Source organism: Apiotrichum porosum (genome assembly GCF_003942205.1).
Source record: "Apiotrichum porosum strain DSM 27194 chromosome Unknown scaffold_11, whole genome shotgun sequence".
Classification (NCBI taxonomy): domain Eukaryota; kingdom Fungi; phylum Basidiomycota; class Tremellomycetes; order Trichosporonales; family Trichosporonaceae; genus Apiotrichum; species Apiotrichum porosum.
In genome coordinates, this window is record NW_021167118.1 from 1041849 (window position 1) to 1060496 (window position 18648).

The 18648-nt window shown below is 59.3% G+C and overlaps 5 protein-coding genes and 2 non-coding genes across 7 annotated transcripts; 2 read left to right on the top strand and 5 right to left on the bottom strand.

Annotated features, from left to right (window-relative positions):
- Positions 1-55: 55 nt before the first annotated feature.
- On the top strand, positions 56-500 carry EHS24_002019 (uncharacterized protein; the record flags this gene model as incomplete). Its single annotated transcript, XM_028617771.1, has 2 exons — positions 56-172; positions 219-500. 2 exons carry the CDS (start codon positions 56-58, stop codon positions 498-500), a joined length of 399 nt encoding a protein of 132 aa, XP_028474234.1.
- Positions 501-690: 190 nt separating this feature from the next.
- EHS24_002020 (uncharacterized protein) lies at positions 691-2572 on the bottom strand (the record flags this gene model as incomplete). The annotated part of the gene is made up of 9 exons (XM_028617772.1): positions 691-900; positions 940-1094; positions 1133-1272; positions 1309-1392; positions 1430-1524; positions 1563-1785; positions 1823-1918; positions 1955-2374; positions 2415-2572. 9 exons carry the CDS (start codon positions 2570-2572, stop codon positions 691-693), a joined length of 1581 nt encoding a protein of 526 aa, XP_028474235.1.
- Positions 2573-2970: 398 nt separating this feature from the next.
- On the top strand, positions 2971-5742 carry EHS24_002021 (uncharacterized protein; the record flags this gene model as incomplete). Its single annotated transcript, XM_028617773.1, has 8 exons — positions 2971-3119; positions 3161-3188; positions 3275-3391; positions 3429-3665; positions 3704-3845; positions 3896-4757; positions 4796-4898; positions 4936-5742. The coding sequence occupies 8 exons, from the start codon at positions 2971-2973 to the stop codon at positions 5740-5742; spliced, it is 2445 nt and encodes an 814-aa protein (XP_028474236.1).
- A 789-nt stretch (positions 5743-6531) lies between these two features.
- On the bottom strand, positions 6532-6616 carry EHS24_002022. Its single transcript has one exon. It is a non-coding gene; the product is annotated as a tRNA-Asn (tRNA).
- An 80-nt stretch (positions 6617-6696) lies between these two features.
- On the bottom strand, positions 6697-6789 carry EHS24_002023. The gene has a single exon. It is a non-coding gene; the product is annotated as a tRNA-Thr (tRNA).
- A 242-nt stretch (positions 6790-7031) lies between these two features.
- On the bottom strand, positions 7032-10015 carry CDC5 (Cell cycle serine/threonine-protein kinase cdc5/MSD2; the record flags this gene model as incomplete). Its single annotated transcript, XM_028617774.1, has 7 exons — positions 7032-7305; positions 7352-7946; positions 7986-8962; positions 9000-9101; positions 9143-9477; positions 9580-9684; positions 9851-10015. 7 exons carry the CDS (start codon positions 10013-10015, stop codon positions 7032-7034), a joined length of 2553 nt encoding a protein of 850 aa, XP_028474237.1.
- A 501-nt stretch (positions 10016-10516) lies between these two features.
- Positions 10517-14323, bottom strand: EHS24_002025 (uncharacterized protein; the record flags this gene model as incomplete). Its single annotated transcript, XM_028617775.1, has 1 exon — positions 10517-14323. One exon carries the CDS (start codon positions 14321-14323, stop codon positions 10517-10519), a length of 3807 nt encoding a protein of 1268 aa, XP_028474238.1.
- Between the last annotated feature and the right edge of the window lie 4325 nt (positions 14324-18648).

Below are 18648 nucleotides of genomic sequence, written 5' to 3' on the forward strand. Positions count from 1 at the left end.
GGCACTCCATAACGCCGTGCTCATCCTCCTGAACCGACCATTCCTGCATCGCAGAATGTTGGACGGTGAGGAAGGCATGCAGAGCTGGCGGGCTGCGTTGGACACGATCGAGCTGGCTAGGATTTATGACGACCGGTTTACCTTGCGGAAGGCGCCGATCACAATGTCACAGGTGAGAATTTCAACTGCGCGCCGGTTTACTGATTACTGACGGGCAGATACTGTACATCTCGGCAGCCTACATCACGCTGGTCCTGGCCGATTTGTACGACCAGCCCGACCGACGAGACGAGCACGAGCAGGCACAGGCGGCGCTGGACCGACTCGTTGTTTACCTCAGCCAATTGTCGGAATCGTGGAATGCTGCTGCTGCCTCCTTGGCGGCCCTAGACACTCTTCGGCAAGAGTATGCGGTGAAGCAGGCCGAGTCAGAAACGTTTGACTTGACTTTGGACGAGCTGCTCAACCTCTTCCTTCAACCGTCCGAGCTGGTCACTTGAGCAGGGCCATAGGCCACACTCTTTCCGATTGCGACTGAGACATACAGGAGATGAACGTGGTCGGAACCAGGATCCACAATCAAAAAACGTTGCATGCGACTAACACTCATCATCTGTTAACTCCCCAATTTTGGACAAAACAATTCAGCAGACAATCTGTCTTTCGCCACCCCTGTTCTCATGGGCCATGTTAAGCGACGGTCTCGCCGGCGGCGTCAAGCTGGTAACCCTTCCACTTGCGAACCGGTACCTTGGTGGCCCACAGTGCCTCGATCTGATCGCGAGTCCTGCCAGCGGTTTCGGGCACACAGAAAAAGGCCCAGACGGTAGCAATGGCACACAAGCCGGCAAACACGAATCCCACAAGTCCACCCATGTTTCCCTCGTCGGGGTTGATCATCTAAGACGTTGTCAGTCCTTGAATGCGGTGTGGACGTACGTAAGGCGTCGCAAATCCCATTCCGAGGGCACAGAGCTGACCGACAGGACCAGCAATACCGATAGTCGCGGGTCTGAGGCGAGCGCTAGGGATTTCAGAGGCCAACGCATAGCCGACGGCACCGATCGAAGCCTGGTACAGGAACGCCCACACCGCTGTCATGTCAGTCGTGTCCCGTGTATGCGCAACTCACTCATGAAGGCTACCATGACCCACAGACTGGCCGGGGTACGCACCGCCCAAGCGATGCCGATGACGATGAGAACCACAGTCATGCTGAACAGGCCCCAAACGAGAATAGTGCGGCGGCCGAGTCGGTCAATGAGGAAGAAGCTGTAGTTAGCGCCTGGTTATCCAGCTGCCACCAACCTGAAAATGTTGCCCAGCAGCTGCACAGAGAACGACATCATCCCAAGGTTCAGGGAAATTGTCTCGGGGGCGCCTGCCACCTGGCTGGGAATGTCAACTACCACCTTGACTCCAAGCTTACAAGAAGTAGGTGAGGTAGGTGGTGACGAAACTGCCACCAACCAGCTGCTGGAACCCAAAGAGGCATGAACTGATCATGGTACGGGGAAGGTTTTTCTGTTGATCAGCATACATTTGTTAAGGTGACAACTCACGCGCTGAAGGGGCTCAAGCAGGCCGGGAGCCGAGGTACTGGCGGCGTGCTCGATCTCGGCCGCCGTCTGCTCCCTCTCAAGTTCTGCCTGGACCGCATCCTGCTGGTCTTTGCCGTAGAGCTTGACCAATGACGCGCGGGCCTTGTCAAGCTCGCCGCGGCGGACGTACCACGAGGGGGCCTCGGGGATGAAGACAATGCCTCCGATCAAAATGAGGACAAACCTACGTCTCAGTTTTCATCGCTTCAAATCGGGCTCACATGTACTGCAGCGCGAAAGGAATCTGGTAGGCCAGGGAAGAGTTCAAGTAGGCCTGACCAGTGCCGGTGATCACGCCACTGGCAAGCCAGCCACCACTGGAATGTCAGCAGCGCTCAAAACGTCCAACTCACAGAAGGATAAAGCTGTTCAAGCAAGTGCCAAGGGGGCCACGGAGTCTCTCTGGGGCGTACGAGTGGAGAGACATGAGGCCCGTCGCTGTCTGAAGGCCGTACGATACGCCAGCGATGATCTTGGCCCCCAAGAACTGCTGGGGGTTACGAGCCAGCTGCTCAGAGATGATGGCACCGACGCTGAGAACGGCTGCGGCGATGAGGGTGACGCGAACGCCGTAGCGACCGTGAACTTGGCCTGTGATAAAGATACCCAGCGTCATGGCTACGTAGGTCATGGCTGACCACACAGACTGCCACATGGCGCTGACAATGTACATGTTGGCACTCTCGTCGTAGACACCAAAGCGTTGCTTGAAAGCGGGAACGCCGATGAGTGATCCAGTGAGGAGCGCATCGTACCCAAAGGATACCATGAGGCTGACGACGTCAGTATGACCAATGGGCCAGTGTGGCTCACGACAAGATGAAAACGCTCCAGCCGACGGAACGGCGATTGCGCTTGATGTAATGCCACAGTGGCTCCGAGTCGACAGGGTCGGCAACTTCGATGTGGTCAACAACTTTGACCAAGGAGTCGTGACCGTCAACATCCTTCTTCTCGTTGAGGGTAGCCATGGTGACGCTGAGGTGATTGGGGGGGAAGAAGTACTGACGGAAACGATCAACTTTGCGCAAGATATATATGTACATTTTGCACCGACATTCCCCACTGCATGAACTGAGAATGCATGTGATAAGGCTACTGTCAGGAATCGTCGTCCCTTGCCCACCTTCAACCCACAATGGTGCCCCATGGTGTACAATACCCAAGGTGGGGTCTGGACGTATTCGCGTATTCGCTTCGGTGATGCCACTTCCGTGTACTCTTCGGCGATGCCATTTCCGTGTTCTGATCCGACGGCCATGCCATTTCCTTGTTCCACCTCCGGTTATAAGATTTCAGTCAACGGCGGGACCGACAAGGTAGATAAGAGGCATGGCCGGGGAGATGCATCGGCTTCCCCATGTTCAAGATGTTTGACTGCACTGAACTTACCGCACAACTCACCCTCGAGGAGGCCAGTACGCTACTTCACGGCGCCGATTTTTGGCGTCTCAGTGGCGTACCGCGCCTCGGTGTGCCCTCTGGCCTCAAGCTGTCCGACGGCCCAAACGGTTGCCGGTGAGTTATTAATCGACGTGAACCACGAGCTCATATCGCAGAGGCAAGGATTTTATCGATGGAGCGACCGTAAGATCGATCCGGTTGGCAGCTACTGACGACAGGCGTCTCTCTTCCCGGCCGGCGTGGGCCTCGCGGCCACTTTTGACACCGAGCTTGCCTTTGCTGTTGGAACTGCGCTCGCCAAGGACTGCAAGTCAAAGTCCGCTTCCGTTCTCCTCGGTCCAACGGTCAATATTCATCGTTCGCCCCTCGGTGGTCGCAACTTTGAAGTAAGCAGGACATGCCCTGTCCCGGCTGACGCTGTAGAGTTTCTCAGAGGACCCAGTTCTGTCGGGCAAGATGGCCTCGGGCTACATCCGAGGCCTTCAGGAGCACGGTGTCACTGCTGTCATCAAGCACTTTATCTGCAACGACTCCGAGGAGACTCGCCGTACCATGAACGTCGTTGTCGACGAAACGACCCTCCGAGAGGTTTATCTCCGTCCATTCCAGATTGCGTTCGCTACCGCCCAGCCACACGGAATGATGACCTCGTACAACAAGGTACGTCACGTCAGCCGTCGGCTGCTGACACTGAACAGGTCAATGGGACGTACGTCGGCGAACAGAAGCGTCTTCTCCAGGGAGTCGTGAGGGGCGAATGGGGAGTGAAAGACCTGTTTGTGACTAGCGACTGGTGGGGCACCTACTCGCTCGAGGCGGCCGTCCTGGCAGGAATGGATTGTGAGTGGCCACGAGTGGACAGGGTGTGTTAGTGGCCCTGACAAGTTTAGTGGAAATGCCGTTTGGTCACTTCCGTGGCGATAACGCACTGAAGAAGGCTGCCGAGAAGGATGAAGCACTGGCCGCCGCCGTCAAAGAGCGCGCTGCCAACATTCTTGGTTGTATCGAACGCTCGGGGGGATTTGACCTGCCGCCCGAGACTGAGGAAGTCGCTGATGACGACCCCGAAACTCGCAACCTGATTCGCACCGCCGCCGCTGAAGGGAGTGTTCTGCTGAAGAACAACGGTATCCTCCCTCTCAACGTCACGACACCCGTCGCTGCCGTCGGTGTTTTTGCGAAGGTTCCACTTGCCCATGGTGGGGGTTCGGCGAGCCTCAACCCCCACCGCAAAGTGTCTCCCTTCGAGGGCCTGTCTGGGCAGTTTGACCATGTTCAACTCGTTCCCGGCGTTCCCGCATTTTTCATTCCCCCGACGCCCACTGCTGGAGTAGCCACCAACGAGAACGGACAGGATGGATGCGATCTCGTCTTTCGCAACGCGGATGGCTCAGTCGTCGAAAGGCGTGTCCTCCGCCGCCCGTGGTTGACTTGCCTCGATGAATACCCACAAAACCTGGCGCCCGGATGGACGGCGACGATGACATTTACGCTCTGCCCTCAGACCACTGGGGAACACCTCCTGTTCATGTCGGCACCATCCAAGGCTGATCTGTACCTCGACGACCGTCTCATCTGCTCTACCCTTGCCACGCCCAACCGCCGCGAGGACTTCCTTCAGGCGCGTCTTGATCTGCTGTCCACCCAGACCACTCTCTCGTTGGAGGGCAAGAGAAATTACCGCGTGCGGATCGTCCTTCAGTCCAACGAAGAGTTGCTGTACGCCACAAGCTATAAGCTTAACGGTGTTTAGTGAGTAAATCGTTCGAGAAGCTTACTGACCATCACAGCTTTGGGTTCCTCAAGCAGACAGAGGAATCGGACGTTATCGCCTCAGCTGTTGCAACCGCCGAACAGCTCGGTACCGCGGTGGTGTGCGTTGGCCATGGTAACGTGAGTTTCAATCAGGCTATAGAGGTTGACAGGGCAGGACTATGAGACGGAAGGATTCGATCGTGAAACAATGAGCCTGCTCGGAAAGCAGGACGCTCTTATTCACGCCCTTGCCAAGTCGTCTGCAAAGGTCATTGTCGCTATTTACACCGGGTCGCCGATCAGCATGCCGTGGCTGGATGAAGTCGACGCAGTTGTGCAGTGCTTCTTCCCTGGCCAAGAGCTTGGACACAGCCTGGCGGATATTCTCAGCGGCAAGGTTAACCCCAGCGGCCGTCTGCCGGTCACTATCCCCAAGTCGGTTGAAGACACTCCTTCCTTTGGCAACTTCCCGGGCACCAACGAAACGGTCCACTATGAGGAGGGTCTATTGGTTGGATACAAGCACTACGTTACCGAGGATGTGGAGGCCATGTTCCCCTTTGGACACGGCCTGTCGTATACAGCGTTTGCCCTCAGTGACTTCACCATAGCAGGTGTCGAGTCCTTTACAGCTGGCAAGCAGCTGCGCGCGACCGTCACCGTCACCAACACTGGATCCCGCCCCGGTCGCCACACCGTCCTGGCCTTTGTGTCCCCTGCCAACGTGGCCAGCGGTCGCCCGGTGCTATCTCTTGAGGCGTTTGGCAAGACACGCATTCTTGTCCCCGGCGACAGCGCCACGGTGAAGATGGTGTTTGGGTCGGACGCGTTCAGCCAGTGGGAAGGAGGCAGTGATGGCCACTGGCGAGTTCACGAGGGAGAGTACAACGTGGAGCTACGGGACCATGCGGCAGCACCCCCATCTCAAACAGCGACTATTGTCGTTGCCCGTGGGTGGACCTGGGCTGGCTTGTCTGGGTAGAGGACTGTGGCAGAGCCTGATGAGCTTTGTAGAAAATGCATGTTTGATTGTGGGTGATTTGGTGGCATGTGCAGAAGCGGGGTTGGTATGTACCCCAACTCCAAGCTGATTCCAATTGTCTACGCGCACAAAGTTGGTGGCAACAAAAAGACCTCCAATGGGGGGCGAGTCTGGGTCGTTTTAAGCTGATCGCTGACGATACAAGGGGTCCATTCTACCTGCCGCGGGTGGCCACAACCGAAAAATCAACACAACCCCGTTTTTATACTGGGAATACTACTTGTAGCCCGTAGTGTGTTTTGCCCAGTCAGCGGAAACACACAGAGTCGCGCATAGTGGAGAAACTTCGTTTTGCTGTGGTGTTTCTCTGTACCCGGAGAAACACACTGCGTCCGTAATGGCAGACGCCGCGACAGACGCTATGCGTTTGCCGGTTTGCCAGGCGGTGGGGTTGGAACCCTCTGCTCAACCTGCAAGCGGTTCGTGCTGCCACGAGGTGTCTTAGCAGGGCCCCCCTCACTGCAGAGCCCCAGGCAGCCCCTACCTATGCATATGTAGCTCTGAAATCTGTAGTTGCTCATGCATGCCCAACCTTGCCCACGTTTTTTCGGTACGAGAGTGCAAAAGCACACCCCAATCGACAGGGTCAGTGTGGCGGCGGAACCAAAATCAACATCGTCGATCCTCTCACCTTCTCTTCATCGCCCGCAACCGTCCGACGTCTCCACCACTCCCACCAACACCTCCCAGAGCCTCCAACATGCACAGGACAAGAAAAAGGAGAGCATTCTACCCCACCAGGGCTCGAACCTGGGACCTCGGAGTTGCTGGTGGTATAACAGCTCCACGCGCTAACCAACTGAGCCATAGGGTAGGCTGTCGTCGTCTCATTCGCTCGCACCGCCGCGGCGGCCGCGGTGGAAGCGAGCGAGACCAGGACCTACTGCTCGTCGTTGCCTTCTACCCGAATTGAACGGGTGACCCTTTCATAGCAAGACGCTGAGCGACACTACTAGTGAAAAATTCTAGCCACTGAACTAAGAAGGCGATGAGGTTTGATGACTGAGAAGGAGCGAGATGACGGGACGGATGAGAGCTGCACGGCTGGAGGCTGAGAGCAATCTCACCGTCCGTCTCCACTTCCGTACCCTTGCTTGTTCATATGTGCGTGCGTGACGGCACATGTCCCATGATAGCCAATGAATGCAGAGTCCAAACAGAGTACAACGACAACGACGAGAGAAAATGCAAGAGAATGAAGAGCAAGAGAAGGCGAGCGAGGGCTTTACCTAGCGGATCGGCCGGGGACGGTCGCGGTCGACGCGCTCCACCCTATCGTGATCGCGATAGTCGCGCTCGCGCTCACGGTTTTCGCGTGTGTCGCGGTCGAGCACGTCCCTGTCCCTGGTCTCGCGGTGTGATGTGGCCGAGCGAGACTCGGGGAGCTTGTCTGCCACGGCAGCATCGCGCTCCTTGTCCTTTGCGTCCTTGGCATCACGCTCGCGGGCAGCGCGACCGGCCATGCCCATGCCGCCGTGTGCACGGATCTTGGCGAGAATATCCCTAAAACCTGTCAGCAACGGCAATGTGGTTGGTTTCCTATACTCACCTCGCATACTGGAGCTTGGTCACCACACGCTCGATCGTGCGCTTCTCCTTGCTGCTCTCGGACTCGGGGACGGGACGACACAGTGCGTCGAGGCTCCAAGTGCGCAGCGAATAGTGCTTGTCAATGACGGACACGACGAGGCCGTCGTCGGAGAGAATGAGCTTTGTGTGGTCGTAAAAGTTGAACTGGAGGATACCGTTGGAGAGTCGGAAGAGGATGACATGCTTCATGCGGAGGTACTTTTCAATGTACACCATGCCGCGCGTCTTGTCCCTGTCGACATAGGTGTAGTCGTAGTTGCCCACGAGCCGGCTGAGCATGTAGTTTTCAAACTGGTGCAAGAGGTAGACTTTCGTCTTGAGGTCTGAAGGGTACGTGTCGGCAGCATAGGAGCGACGGTGCTCGTGGACCTTGTCGCCGTCGGGTGTGATGTGGTCAAAGTACATCTTGGCTGGAGCAAGGACGAGCGATGAAGAGTCGTTGAAATGCACGCTCACAGTGCCATCAGACATGGCAAAGCCCATGCCATACTTGGCACAGTAGTCGAGCCACGAGACGACAAACACCTTGGGTGCGGGAGGCTCATCCTCGAGTCCTGCCGAGTTAGAGAAAGCGTGTGTCCCTCTTAACTCACCTGACCGGAACGCGCCCGTTGCTCCCGACTTGAGGCCCGAGTCGAGGTTATGCTCAAATGCGTCGTAGTTTATCCTCCGCCCGCTGCTCCTCGGCGCGGGGGCGGTGGCGGCCGTCGCCTGGCGCTGGGGTACCAAAGCCTCGCCGAGAGGTGCCTTGCGAGGCGGCGTGATAGACGCAGCTGGTGTCGCCTTCGGCGGCTCCTTGTCTGGGTCGTCCGAGAGACGCATACCGGCCATTTGGCTGACAATACGGGCCTTTTGAGCGGCGAGCTCGCGGTCGCGCACGCCGACGTTGTAGCCGCGCCTGGGCTCTGACTCTGGCTCCTCCTCGTCTTCCTCCTCGATCACCTCGTCCATCTCGGGCGCCTTGCTCGATGGGCCAGGACCGGTAACAGCCGTGGGCGGCGCGCGCATCGTGCCGCGGCGGACGGGGCTGAGGGTGCTCTGCGCACCAACGGCGGTGAGCTTGCGGAGGAGGGAAGGCTCCTTGATGGCTGCGGGAGCCTGGACAAGGGGCTGGCGGGCGGATGTGAGCAGAGCCGAGATTGGCGAGTCGGGCTGGACGGCGTTCTTAAAGTCGCGCTCCTGGTTGACAATGGACTGGGCAAGGCCGCTGCGCTGGGTGCTGGTGGGAGGGGTGGTGGCCTGCTGCTCGCCGGTCGCGCGACGCTTGACGGCCTCAAAGTTGCGCCTGCTGTGCGCCAGAGTAAGGTGCGAGTAGTCGGGAGCAATATCGTTGGCCGAGTTGGGAATGTACGAAGGAAACTGGCCCTCCATAAACCACGGGTGGTCGAGGATGGATTGCAGAGTGGGCCGCTTCACGGGGTCAGAGTTGAGGATCGAGACAATGAGCTCCCGTGCAGAGGCCGAAATCTCCTTGTCTGCGGGGAAGTCGTAGCGGTTTTCGCGGATGCGGCGGTAGATGGCCTTGACATCCTTGGTCTGGAAAGGCGGCTTGCCGATGAGGAGGGTGTACCTGCGGTGTAAGCTGTGCAAGGAGCGAAAGAGCTCACAGGATGACGCCGACGGACCAAATGTCCACCTCGAACGAATGTCCATTGGCCGTGTCAAACAGCACCTCGGGTGCAATGTAGTTGGGAGTACCGCAAATTGTCCTGTCCATGTCAGCTGTGTTGACACTCCATCACCTGCTCACTTCTTGCGCTCTCCCTCGTTCTCGATCAACGCTGCCAGCCCAAAGTCGCCGACCTTGACGTTCATGTTGCCGTCCAAGAACAGGTTGCCCAGCTTGAGGTCGCGGTGGATGACATTGTTGTCGTGCATGTACTGGCACGCGGCGATGAGCTGGACGAGGAAATATCGCGCCTCGGGCTCCGAGTAGCGTTTCCGGCGGCGCAAGAGGTCCATGAGGGAACCGTTCTCGCACAGCTCGAGGATCATGTAGACGTTTTCGTCGTCCTCGAAGCAGTCGTCAAAGCGCACAATGTCCGGGTGGTTGAGCATCTGGTGGAGCTTGATTTCGGCCCACAGCTAGAGACACGGTGTGAGCAAGTGTTGCAGGAACGAACGGGCATAAACACTCCGACGCAGGACCACCTCCATCACGCCAAACAACCCGCCGCCTGAACGCACCTTGGTCTTGTTCTTCTTGGTCCGGATGCTGGCCTTGTTGACGACCTTGACAGCACGCCGCAGGCCAGAGTCATCAAACACCTCGTACACGCGCGCAAACCCTCCCTGCGTGATAGTCAGCACGGGCCATGTTGACCTCTTCAGAGTCGGCGCTTTCCCTCCATCTCTCTCTCTCTCCACCCCTCCCTGCCTCCATTACGCCATCGCCACCAACATCACCACACGAGAGAGATAGAGGTGTGAGGGAGCCGTCTGCATGGTCACCACGCACTTCTCCAAGAAACCCCGCGCGGGTATACGACACGCCCTTTGCCTTGTCGCGGATGATCAGAGGTGGGGGGGGTGGGACGACCTTGTCCTTCTTCGGTGGTGGCGGGGAGCGCGGACGCGTGGATGCTGCTCCTGCAGCCGGTCCTGGAGGTGCATCTGCCGTCATGGTGCAGGATGTGTGGGTCGTTGTGGGTGGGGTTGGATATGAGTAAGATGGTGAGAGAGGTCGTGTGGTTGTGTTGTGTTTTGGCGAAGAGGCCGCACATTTGATTCCGCGAAGTCAGCCGCGTGCCTCAAGACTGGGATTGCACTTGCACCACGTGACCACTGCCAACTGTTTCTCTCAGCCGGTTAGTGCTGTGACGTTTGCTTACCACCGTCGCCAATGCATTGCTCTCATTCCTGATATGTGTTACATCTTCTCTCGTTCTCCCTCTCTCTCTCTCTCTCTTTGTGATTTGGCTTTACTCCGTATAAAATGCAAGCATGTCTACTCCCTTGTCTCTCCTATCGATGCAAATGGAAATATATACGGGAACAGTTTGCTGGGTGTGTGTGTGTGTTGTCGGGCAGGTTTAGTTGGGGGCGGGAGGGTTTGGTGTGCGGTTGAAGCGTGCAAAAGAAGAGACAGTGTTACATGGTGGCCTCGACGGGGTGAGAGGACCATCTAGTCCTTGCCCTTGGTCTTGAGACCGCCTAGCATCTTGGCCAGCGAGCTGATCTGGCCCTTGAGCTTGGGCTTGTTGGGCGACAGTTCGGCTGTTGGCGATGCCAAGGGAGGCAACGCGTTGAGCGCAGCAATGGGCGAGCCGCCAGTGATGGTGCTGAGGCTCGCGCCCGAGCTGGCTGTGGGCAGGTGGTGTGCCGACCCATTGGGTGAGGGCTTGCTGACATCATTGAGCGGCTTGATCGCCATGGGGGTGGCGTGGTGGTTGTGGTGGTTGTGGAAGGGCTTGGGTGTCTCGGACTGGGGAGGCAGAGGCATGGCGACGCTGCTGGTAGGCGGCGCCCAGCGGTCGTTGGTCTTGTCGGTCTGAGCGAGCGGCGAGCGGCCAGGGTGGGCAGGACGGTTGTTGATGGGCACGGGGCGGCCGCCCAGCGGGGATGGCTTGCCAAACGAGCCCATGGGCTCCATACCACCTGCGATGGCGGCGGCGGCCAGTGCGGCCTGGCGACTGCGGCTCGTCGAGTCTTCGGTCGCGCGACGAGAAGAGGGGCGCTTGACCTTGACCTCGGTTTCCTTCTCCTTCTTGTCCTCCTCGCGCTGGCGAGCGGCACGGCGCCAGTCGTCGTCCTCGTCGGGCCCACCAACAACGAACGACGACGAAGCCGACGACTCGCTGGCGGCAATGCTGGACAGCTGGGACGAAAATCCCGACGACGCAGTCGCCGTGTGCTTGACGAGGTGGACGCGCGAAGCCGGGTTGACACCCTGTTGGAGCTTGGCAGGAGCAGACCAAGTGCCACCTGCCTCGTTGTCGCGCTCGGCCACACGACGAGCAAGGGCCTCGAGTTGCGGGTTGCCCTTGGACATTGCCAGAAAGTCCTTCCATTTCGACTTGCGAGCTGCGTTGACCTGAGCGGGGGAGGAGCCGAGCGGAGGAAAGTCTTCAGCACGGGTGGCATCAAACGGCTTCTTCTTGCTCAGGTCACGCGCAAGACCCTCTGAAGCGAGGACAAGTTCGGCGAGGAAAGCCTCGCGCTCCTCTTGAGACACGGCGCCGGCAGCGGCAGCGGCAGCAGCTGCCTGGGCAGCCTTGCCCTTGCGGGCACCGCGCTTGCGGCGCTTGTGGGTAGAGATGGAGCGCTCGTCGTCGTCCTTTGTGTCCTCGTTGCCGTCGTCCGTGTTGCGAGTGTCGTCGGTCTCGCCAGACTCGGTGGGCTCGGGGGACACAAGCGTGCTCATGTCCGTCGGCGTCGGATGGTCATCCACTGTTGTGGCAGAGCGCACCTCGTCGCGCTCCAAATCTGGTGTTGGCGCCGGGTGTGCCAACGACGTTGTCTGGGAGGAAGATAGGGTGGCATGAGCAAGCTCGGACGGTGGAGGCAGCGACGACAGCGAGGGCGTGGCGTAGTTGGCGCTAGCAATGTCGGTGGCAGCGGCGGGAACAGGCACTGGCGCCGTCGAAGTTAGCGTGGATGTAAGTGCCGAAGTAAAGCCAGAAGTCTTGATGAAGGATGCCTGGCCCACGGGCGACTTTGTAAAGACAGCCTTGTCGCCGCCGGCGCCCGACTTGCCGCGTGCCTCCAAGCGAGCCATCTTGAGTGCATGGACAGCACGACGTCCGCCGATCATCTCCGGCAAGGAGCGAATCCACTGGCCAAACTCGTGGGCTGAGACACGCTGCTCCACGTCGACGCACAAGACGTGCTCGGCGAGATACGTGGCGACCTCTTTACCGATACCGGTAAACTTGGTGGTCAAAAAGGCGATGGGGTCCAAGAGGAACGTGTCAAAGTTGGGGTCTTCGTCGACAGGGTCCTTCCATGGGTTGCGGTGGAACAGCATGTTGATGAGCACAATGCCGAGCGACCACACATCGGCCGGGGGTGGGCGGTACGTGGGTCCCAGGTTGTTGCGGCACTCGTATGACATGTAAGGCTTGGAGCCACACTCGACGTCGCCCGACTCTTCCTCGGTGGTCGAGAGGCCGAAATCGGTCAGCTTGACAATGACCTTGCGCTTGGCTTGCGGGCCGAAATCGGGCTTGGACGTGCCATCGTCGTTATCGTCGCCGACCTCTGCGACCGCCTCGAGCTCGACCGAGTCGCAGCAGATGAAGTTTTCGGGCTTGATGTCACGATGCGAGATACCGGCGTTGTGACACACGGCCACGGCCTCGCACATTTGCGAAAACATGGCAGCAATCAAACGCAGACGGCGCTGGGTAAGGAGTGTGTTGGCGGAAAAGGCCGAAAGGAGCGAAGGGGTAGGCGGGGTGGCCGCGTGTGAACCCAGGGGCGAGTGATGGCCGTGGACGTGCTGCCCATTGTTGTGGTGGGCGAACAGAAGCGACGCAGGCGACTGGGAAAAGCTCGATGCACTGAACCCGTTGGGCGAAAACGCGTTGGGCGAGTTGGTGTACGACGAAGGAAAGTTGGAAAACAGCTGGCTGGAGGAAAAGGGGATGGCCGACGAGGACAGGCGCGACGACGACATAATGTCCATGCCGTGGCGTTCGCGGTCGTGGTAGCCGATGGCTGCAGGGAGCTTGGTAGTCACTGGTGGCGGGGAAGCGTCGCGCGAGCGCTCGAGCCAGTAGAACAGGTCCTCACCAGGACACAGCTCGAGCATGAGGAAGAGCCAGTGTTTGGTCTGGAGCGTCTCGTGGAGGGTGACAATGTTGGTATGGATCGGAAGCGACAGGTGGATGGTCGCCTCGAACAACTGGGTCTCGAGCTGCTCCTCCTCGAGGTCGTGTTTGGAGAGACACTTGAGCGCATACTCGCGCCTGCGCCCGCCGCGCTCGCGGACCAGATAGACGACAGCATAGGATCCAGAGCCGAGTTGACGGATCACCTCGTACGTCTTCTTGCGACGTTGCTGGTTGGGTGCACGGCTGGCACCGACCTGGCTGCCGTCACGGCGGAGAGGCAGACCCACGTCGCTAGTATCACCCGTCACCTGCACGCGACCAACCGCTGGCTCAATGACGTCGCCCTCAAACTCCAGACCTTCTCCAAAGACCATACCGGGGCGAAGGACGTCGGCGACGCGAGACGCTTCGGATTCGGCTGTCCACGAGCGGCCATTGTCATAGTCGTCGTCAAACGAAAAGGCATCTCCTCCAGTGGCGGACTCGTCGGCGTCGAGGAGCACACCGCCGGCCGGCTGCCAGTCGTCCATGTCGTCGACACCGGGTGCCCATGCGTCAGCGAGCGACGAGCCCGGGGCGGGGTCACCACCCTTGGGTGTTGTCGCCTTTGACGGAGTGCCAGAACCGGAGCGTGCCGGAAGCACACTGGTGCTTCCGCGCGGAGTACGGGATCTAGAGCGCGACGACAAGGAGATCGAGACGATCGCTGCCGAGTTGCGACGCGACCGAGGAAGCTCTCCCATGAGTGCGCGAGGCGAACCGGTGAACATGCGTGGACTGCCAGGCTCGCCTGTGCCTGTGCCATGCAGGAAGAAGTGGGTCTCGGTTGTCGGCGATGAAAGCTGTGGCGATAACACTGGACGGGCGGCTCCAGCTTTGGCCAGGAGCATGTGCGGTGCGACGGGCGATGTGCCAGGCAGACCAGAGTGGCCATGCTGTGGGGAAAAGCCAAAGACTGTGTTTGTTGGCGCAGCTATCCTGCTAGGACCAGATGCGAGGTCGTCCATCTCAAACGGCTGGTGGCGTGTAAAAGCTGGGATGCCGCCGTTGGGAGTGCTCAGGCGGCCGATGCGCGGGGAAGGCGACCTGTCGAGGTCTGTATGACGCCGAGGGGGCGACATGGCAGCCGGTGTGACGGGCGGGTCGTACCCACTCATCGTGCCGCAGCCGGGGGCAGGTGGATGGCAGCGGCGAGAAGAGGTGTGGGAGGGGGGAGTCGGGCTAGCAGCGATGGGCAGCTAGCTCGGGGTGGGCGGTGTGTGAGAGAGAGATTGGGATGGGTTGACCGATGCGAGACAGAGACGTGGTGCAAGGGAACTGGTGGGGTGTGTGTGTGTGTTTGCCGATGTGGTGCGTGCGTGTGTGTGTGTGTATGTGGTGCAATGCCGTGTGTGTATGTGTGTGTGCGAGAGAGATGTGTGTGGGAGATGTGCGATGGGCGATCAAAGAGTCCTGGTCGGGAACACAAAAGCGTAGAATGGCGTCTGACGAGCGGCGGCGATGGCGGCGGCGGCGGCGGCAACAGTGGGCGGCGATGCGCTTGCGTGCTCGGCTACGCTGACGGGGCGGGGAAGGGGAAAGGAAGGAAAGAGGGGAGGGGGGGGAGGGATGTGGGGTTGCGCGCAGTCACCACCAAGACCCAGTCGGGTGATGAGACGGGGGCAGTAGTAGTAGCAGCAGCGAGAGCTGATTACGATTCCACTCTACTGCGGAGAGGAGTGACTCAAAACCCAGGCAACGCCGGTGCGGGGGGCGCGGGTACCACGCGGTCCTCGGTGGGTGGTGGTAGTGGGTGCGGGCGCCGCAGCAGTGGGAGCGACAAAGGCAGTAGCGGCAGTGGTTGCTGTAACGAGCCAAAGAAACCGGAGGGAGAGTGTGGTTCGCTTGTGAGGGAGACAACGGTGTACGCCAGGCGACCAGGCGAGTACGGACCAGGGGGGGAAGGTGGGTGAAGGTGTGGGTGGGTGCGAGAACACGAATGAGGTAGTCGTTATGAGATTGTAATGGCGTGCTGGCAGATAGCAAAGGGGAGCGACGGCTAAGGGAGGCGAAGGGAGGGAGAGAGAGACAGAGAGCTGCTGCCCTTCTTCCTTGTAGGGGGGCTCCACCGAACGCAGGCTCTGCGTGGCGCACGCTAGGCGGCGAGCTGCTCTTCTGCTAACGGATTCGGGAGAGGGTCGCACGAGGCGGTTCGGAGGAGACGGGGCTCTTGGGTATATAATGTGGATGTTGGAAGATGGACGACAAGACGAGAGTTTGGGGGTGGACAGTAGAGTCGTGTCTAGAGAGCGGAAGGGCGATTTGAGTCGTGTGTGTTGGGTTGCCGTGTCGCGCGTGCACCCAGAGGATCGGGGAAGAAGGGGGGGGCGGGGGGACAGGGGGGACAGGAGTACAGGAGGTCTCGTTGGATTATGGTTTTGACCCGGGGTTTGGGTCCGTCTGATGGGCAACCGACGCTGCCAATACAAAAACGGCGGCGGCTGTGGTTACAAAAATCAAATACATAAGACTTGCTGGCTTATCGAATAAATCAAAATTGTAATCAAGGCACACGACTGGACTCTTTGCTCTCGCTCTGGCGCTCCCCCCTCCTCCTCTTGTCTGTTTTTGCTGCTTGCTGAGACACACGACAGGCACACCACGCAATCCACACCACAGCATCATCGTGCGTCTGCCCCCCTCGTGCGCCTGGCCGCTGGGGTCTGCTCAAAGAAGAAAGAAAACGTGCTCAATACACGACAGGAGCCGACACACAAAGGTACAAAAAGGACTCGAGGCAGTGAAGAGCTGACGCAGGTGCGCAGGTGCACAGGTGTACACGCTGTAGCGTCTACTGCCGCTGCTGCTGCTGCTGCTGCTGCCTGGCCCGATTCCCTATGGCACCCCTCGTGCTGCCGCTGCCCCTTGCATTCATCCCATCATCCGTGTCCCCCTCTCTCTCCCACTCTGGCCAGTGGCCAGTGGCCACTCCTGTACTCCTGGCTGGGTTCTGAAGGAGACCCCACATGCATCCCTCCTCCCCCTCTCCTTCAACCCCTGCGTGCGCAGCGGTAAAAGGCCCAAATGGCCCATTCTCGGCAGGCGCGGCAGAGGCAAAAGGCCAAAAGGAAAGGGACGCACGCGGTACGCGCGGTGCTCAGCTGCCCGGCGTGCGTTTTGGCCCCCCAAATGACACTTTTCGGCTTCAGTGCGGGCCCTGCCATTGGGTGTAAATGCCCCTCTCTCCACGCCTCCTGACCTCCCGGGTGGTCACAACCACTGTTGGCACCACATGATACCATATACCCCCCCACAAGACACCACGCTGCCGAACAGATGCCCCGCCGGTCAACGTGTGTAAGGAGCCACGATGGTGGCGACTGCACACCCCCCGCTCCCCCGACTGTCCCCGAGAGATCGAGAGCAGTCCCAGCACCACACGTGCAAAAAAAGGTCACATCGGAGGCATGCCTGGCTTTGGCATGCGCATTCTCCGTCCCGAGATCAGATCTCTGTCGCCACGAGCTGGCAGCTAGGCTGCATACGTCTCGGCCAGAACTGCTAGATCGCTAGATAGCCCCAATCGATCATGGTCCACAGCTTCTCTCTATCCCTGCATCAATCACTATATCCTTGCCCTCTCTCCTCTGCGCCTCTGCCCTGTTCCCGCCCCCCTCTGGCTACGTCTGTTGTTATTTGCCAGCCTCACTCAAATTCCCCCATTTCCTAATCATCCTCACCTCGCCTGAAGCCCAAGGCGCGGCGCCGCGGCACTCGAGCATGTGCTGTTCCAGCTGATCAGCTGACCTTCTGCGACGGTTAGCAGCCTCACTGATTGGACTTGTGTCACTCAATGCCAGGGAAACACCCTCTCTCTTTTCCCTCCCTGGCTAACACCACCGGTGTTTTCCTGCAACACCGCTGGCTGGCCACGGCTGCACGGCCGAGCCCCTCTCCGCCTCCGTCGCCGTCCGGCGTCGGACATCGGGCACTCAGCAAGTCTGACTCGACTCGGCAACACCCTCCGCATGTTCCGCAATCCCCACACACCCCGCCTGTGGTTGGCTGTGGGCTAGCCGGGTCCTCGAGCTTGGCGCTTTGGGGGCGGCGTGGCGATCATAAACGATGTGCACTCGCCGACCCAGCAGGCTGGCAGAGGTCGGCAGGCCGCGACCTGGACATTGTGACTGCGGCGGAGGCCCGTGGCGGTAAGCACGCAACGCACACAGCACACACTGCGCACAAAAACGCTAAGACGGCCCGCAACAGCTGTGGCAGCACCCAAGAGCGCCGAGAAAACGGCGCAGGGGTGGACCATATGGGACCGGCCGGGCACGGGTCCATGGCTCCACGAGCGCACGTTGGTCTGACGTGGACGTAAAGACGCACCTCTAAATGAAGCGGAGCGTCATAAAACATTACGATGAGCACGAGCGTGATAGCCTGGTGGCGTGCGGTCGCTAGCTACAGCTCGGGTGGCGCTTGGCCTATGACCCAATGGCCCGGTGGCGTCAGCAGCAGCAGTTTATTGAGAAAGCGTATAAACCTGCAGTTGCCCGATGCTGACGCTGTGCCGATGTGATTTGTGCGCAGGCGCAGCAAGGCAAAAAAGTGTGGCGCACATCTCATATGGCACCCATACCTGGAGACCTCGAGAGCCTCGAGTTGCCCGACTTGTGGCGGCGGCCGTTCGGGCAGGTCCCCTCCCGTAACATGTCCAAGCTAGGATAAGAGCCAAGCGGTACAGCGCGCAGAGCCGAGTACCATCAATTCCAAGGATGAGTCGTCATGGCATAATGTAAGCAGGACGACCACAATACCCACACCACCTGCGCGTGCACCACACAGCAGCGCAGCAGCAGTCGTATTCGTCATCGGTGACCATGCATTCGAGATCCAGAGCCCACCGCCGTACACATGTCGCCACCTGTTCCCAAACCAGCATGCCCATCCTCATCCTCCAGATCTGTACTGTACCTGCCCCAAATGTGTGCTCTCACGCAAATTATGTACATACTTTACGCTCTTGGCCGCTGCCGACCTCGCTGCCGGCATTGGCTGGCTCCTCGCTTCCCGCCGCCAAGCTATGTACCCGGCGAACAAGCCCACCCCCATATGCAGATTAACCAGTCCGCGCTGTCGCCCACCTGGCACCTGGGTGCACCTGGTCACCTGGTCTCAGCATCCTTTCCTTTTTGGTTGGGGAGGCGGTAAAAGCCGGGTGAGGCAGACATTCCAGCAGGCAACACGACAGCACGGGCGGAAAAAGCCGATCCGAATCTCAGAACAAATACCTCTGAAGGGGCAACGTACTACCAAGAAAAAAAGGAAAGACGTTGCTTTTCTTCTGGCGCCCCACATGCTACATGTCTAACGACGGAGTCGCCGTGCTACTCTGTCGCGTAGATCGACGTTCTGTTCTGTCGCTGTGTGGCAGGTCATGGCGGGATGCTGCCGTGAGCTGGCCGCTTTCCCGTGGCCGCCACGATGCCACGCTGCCACC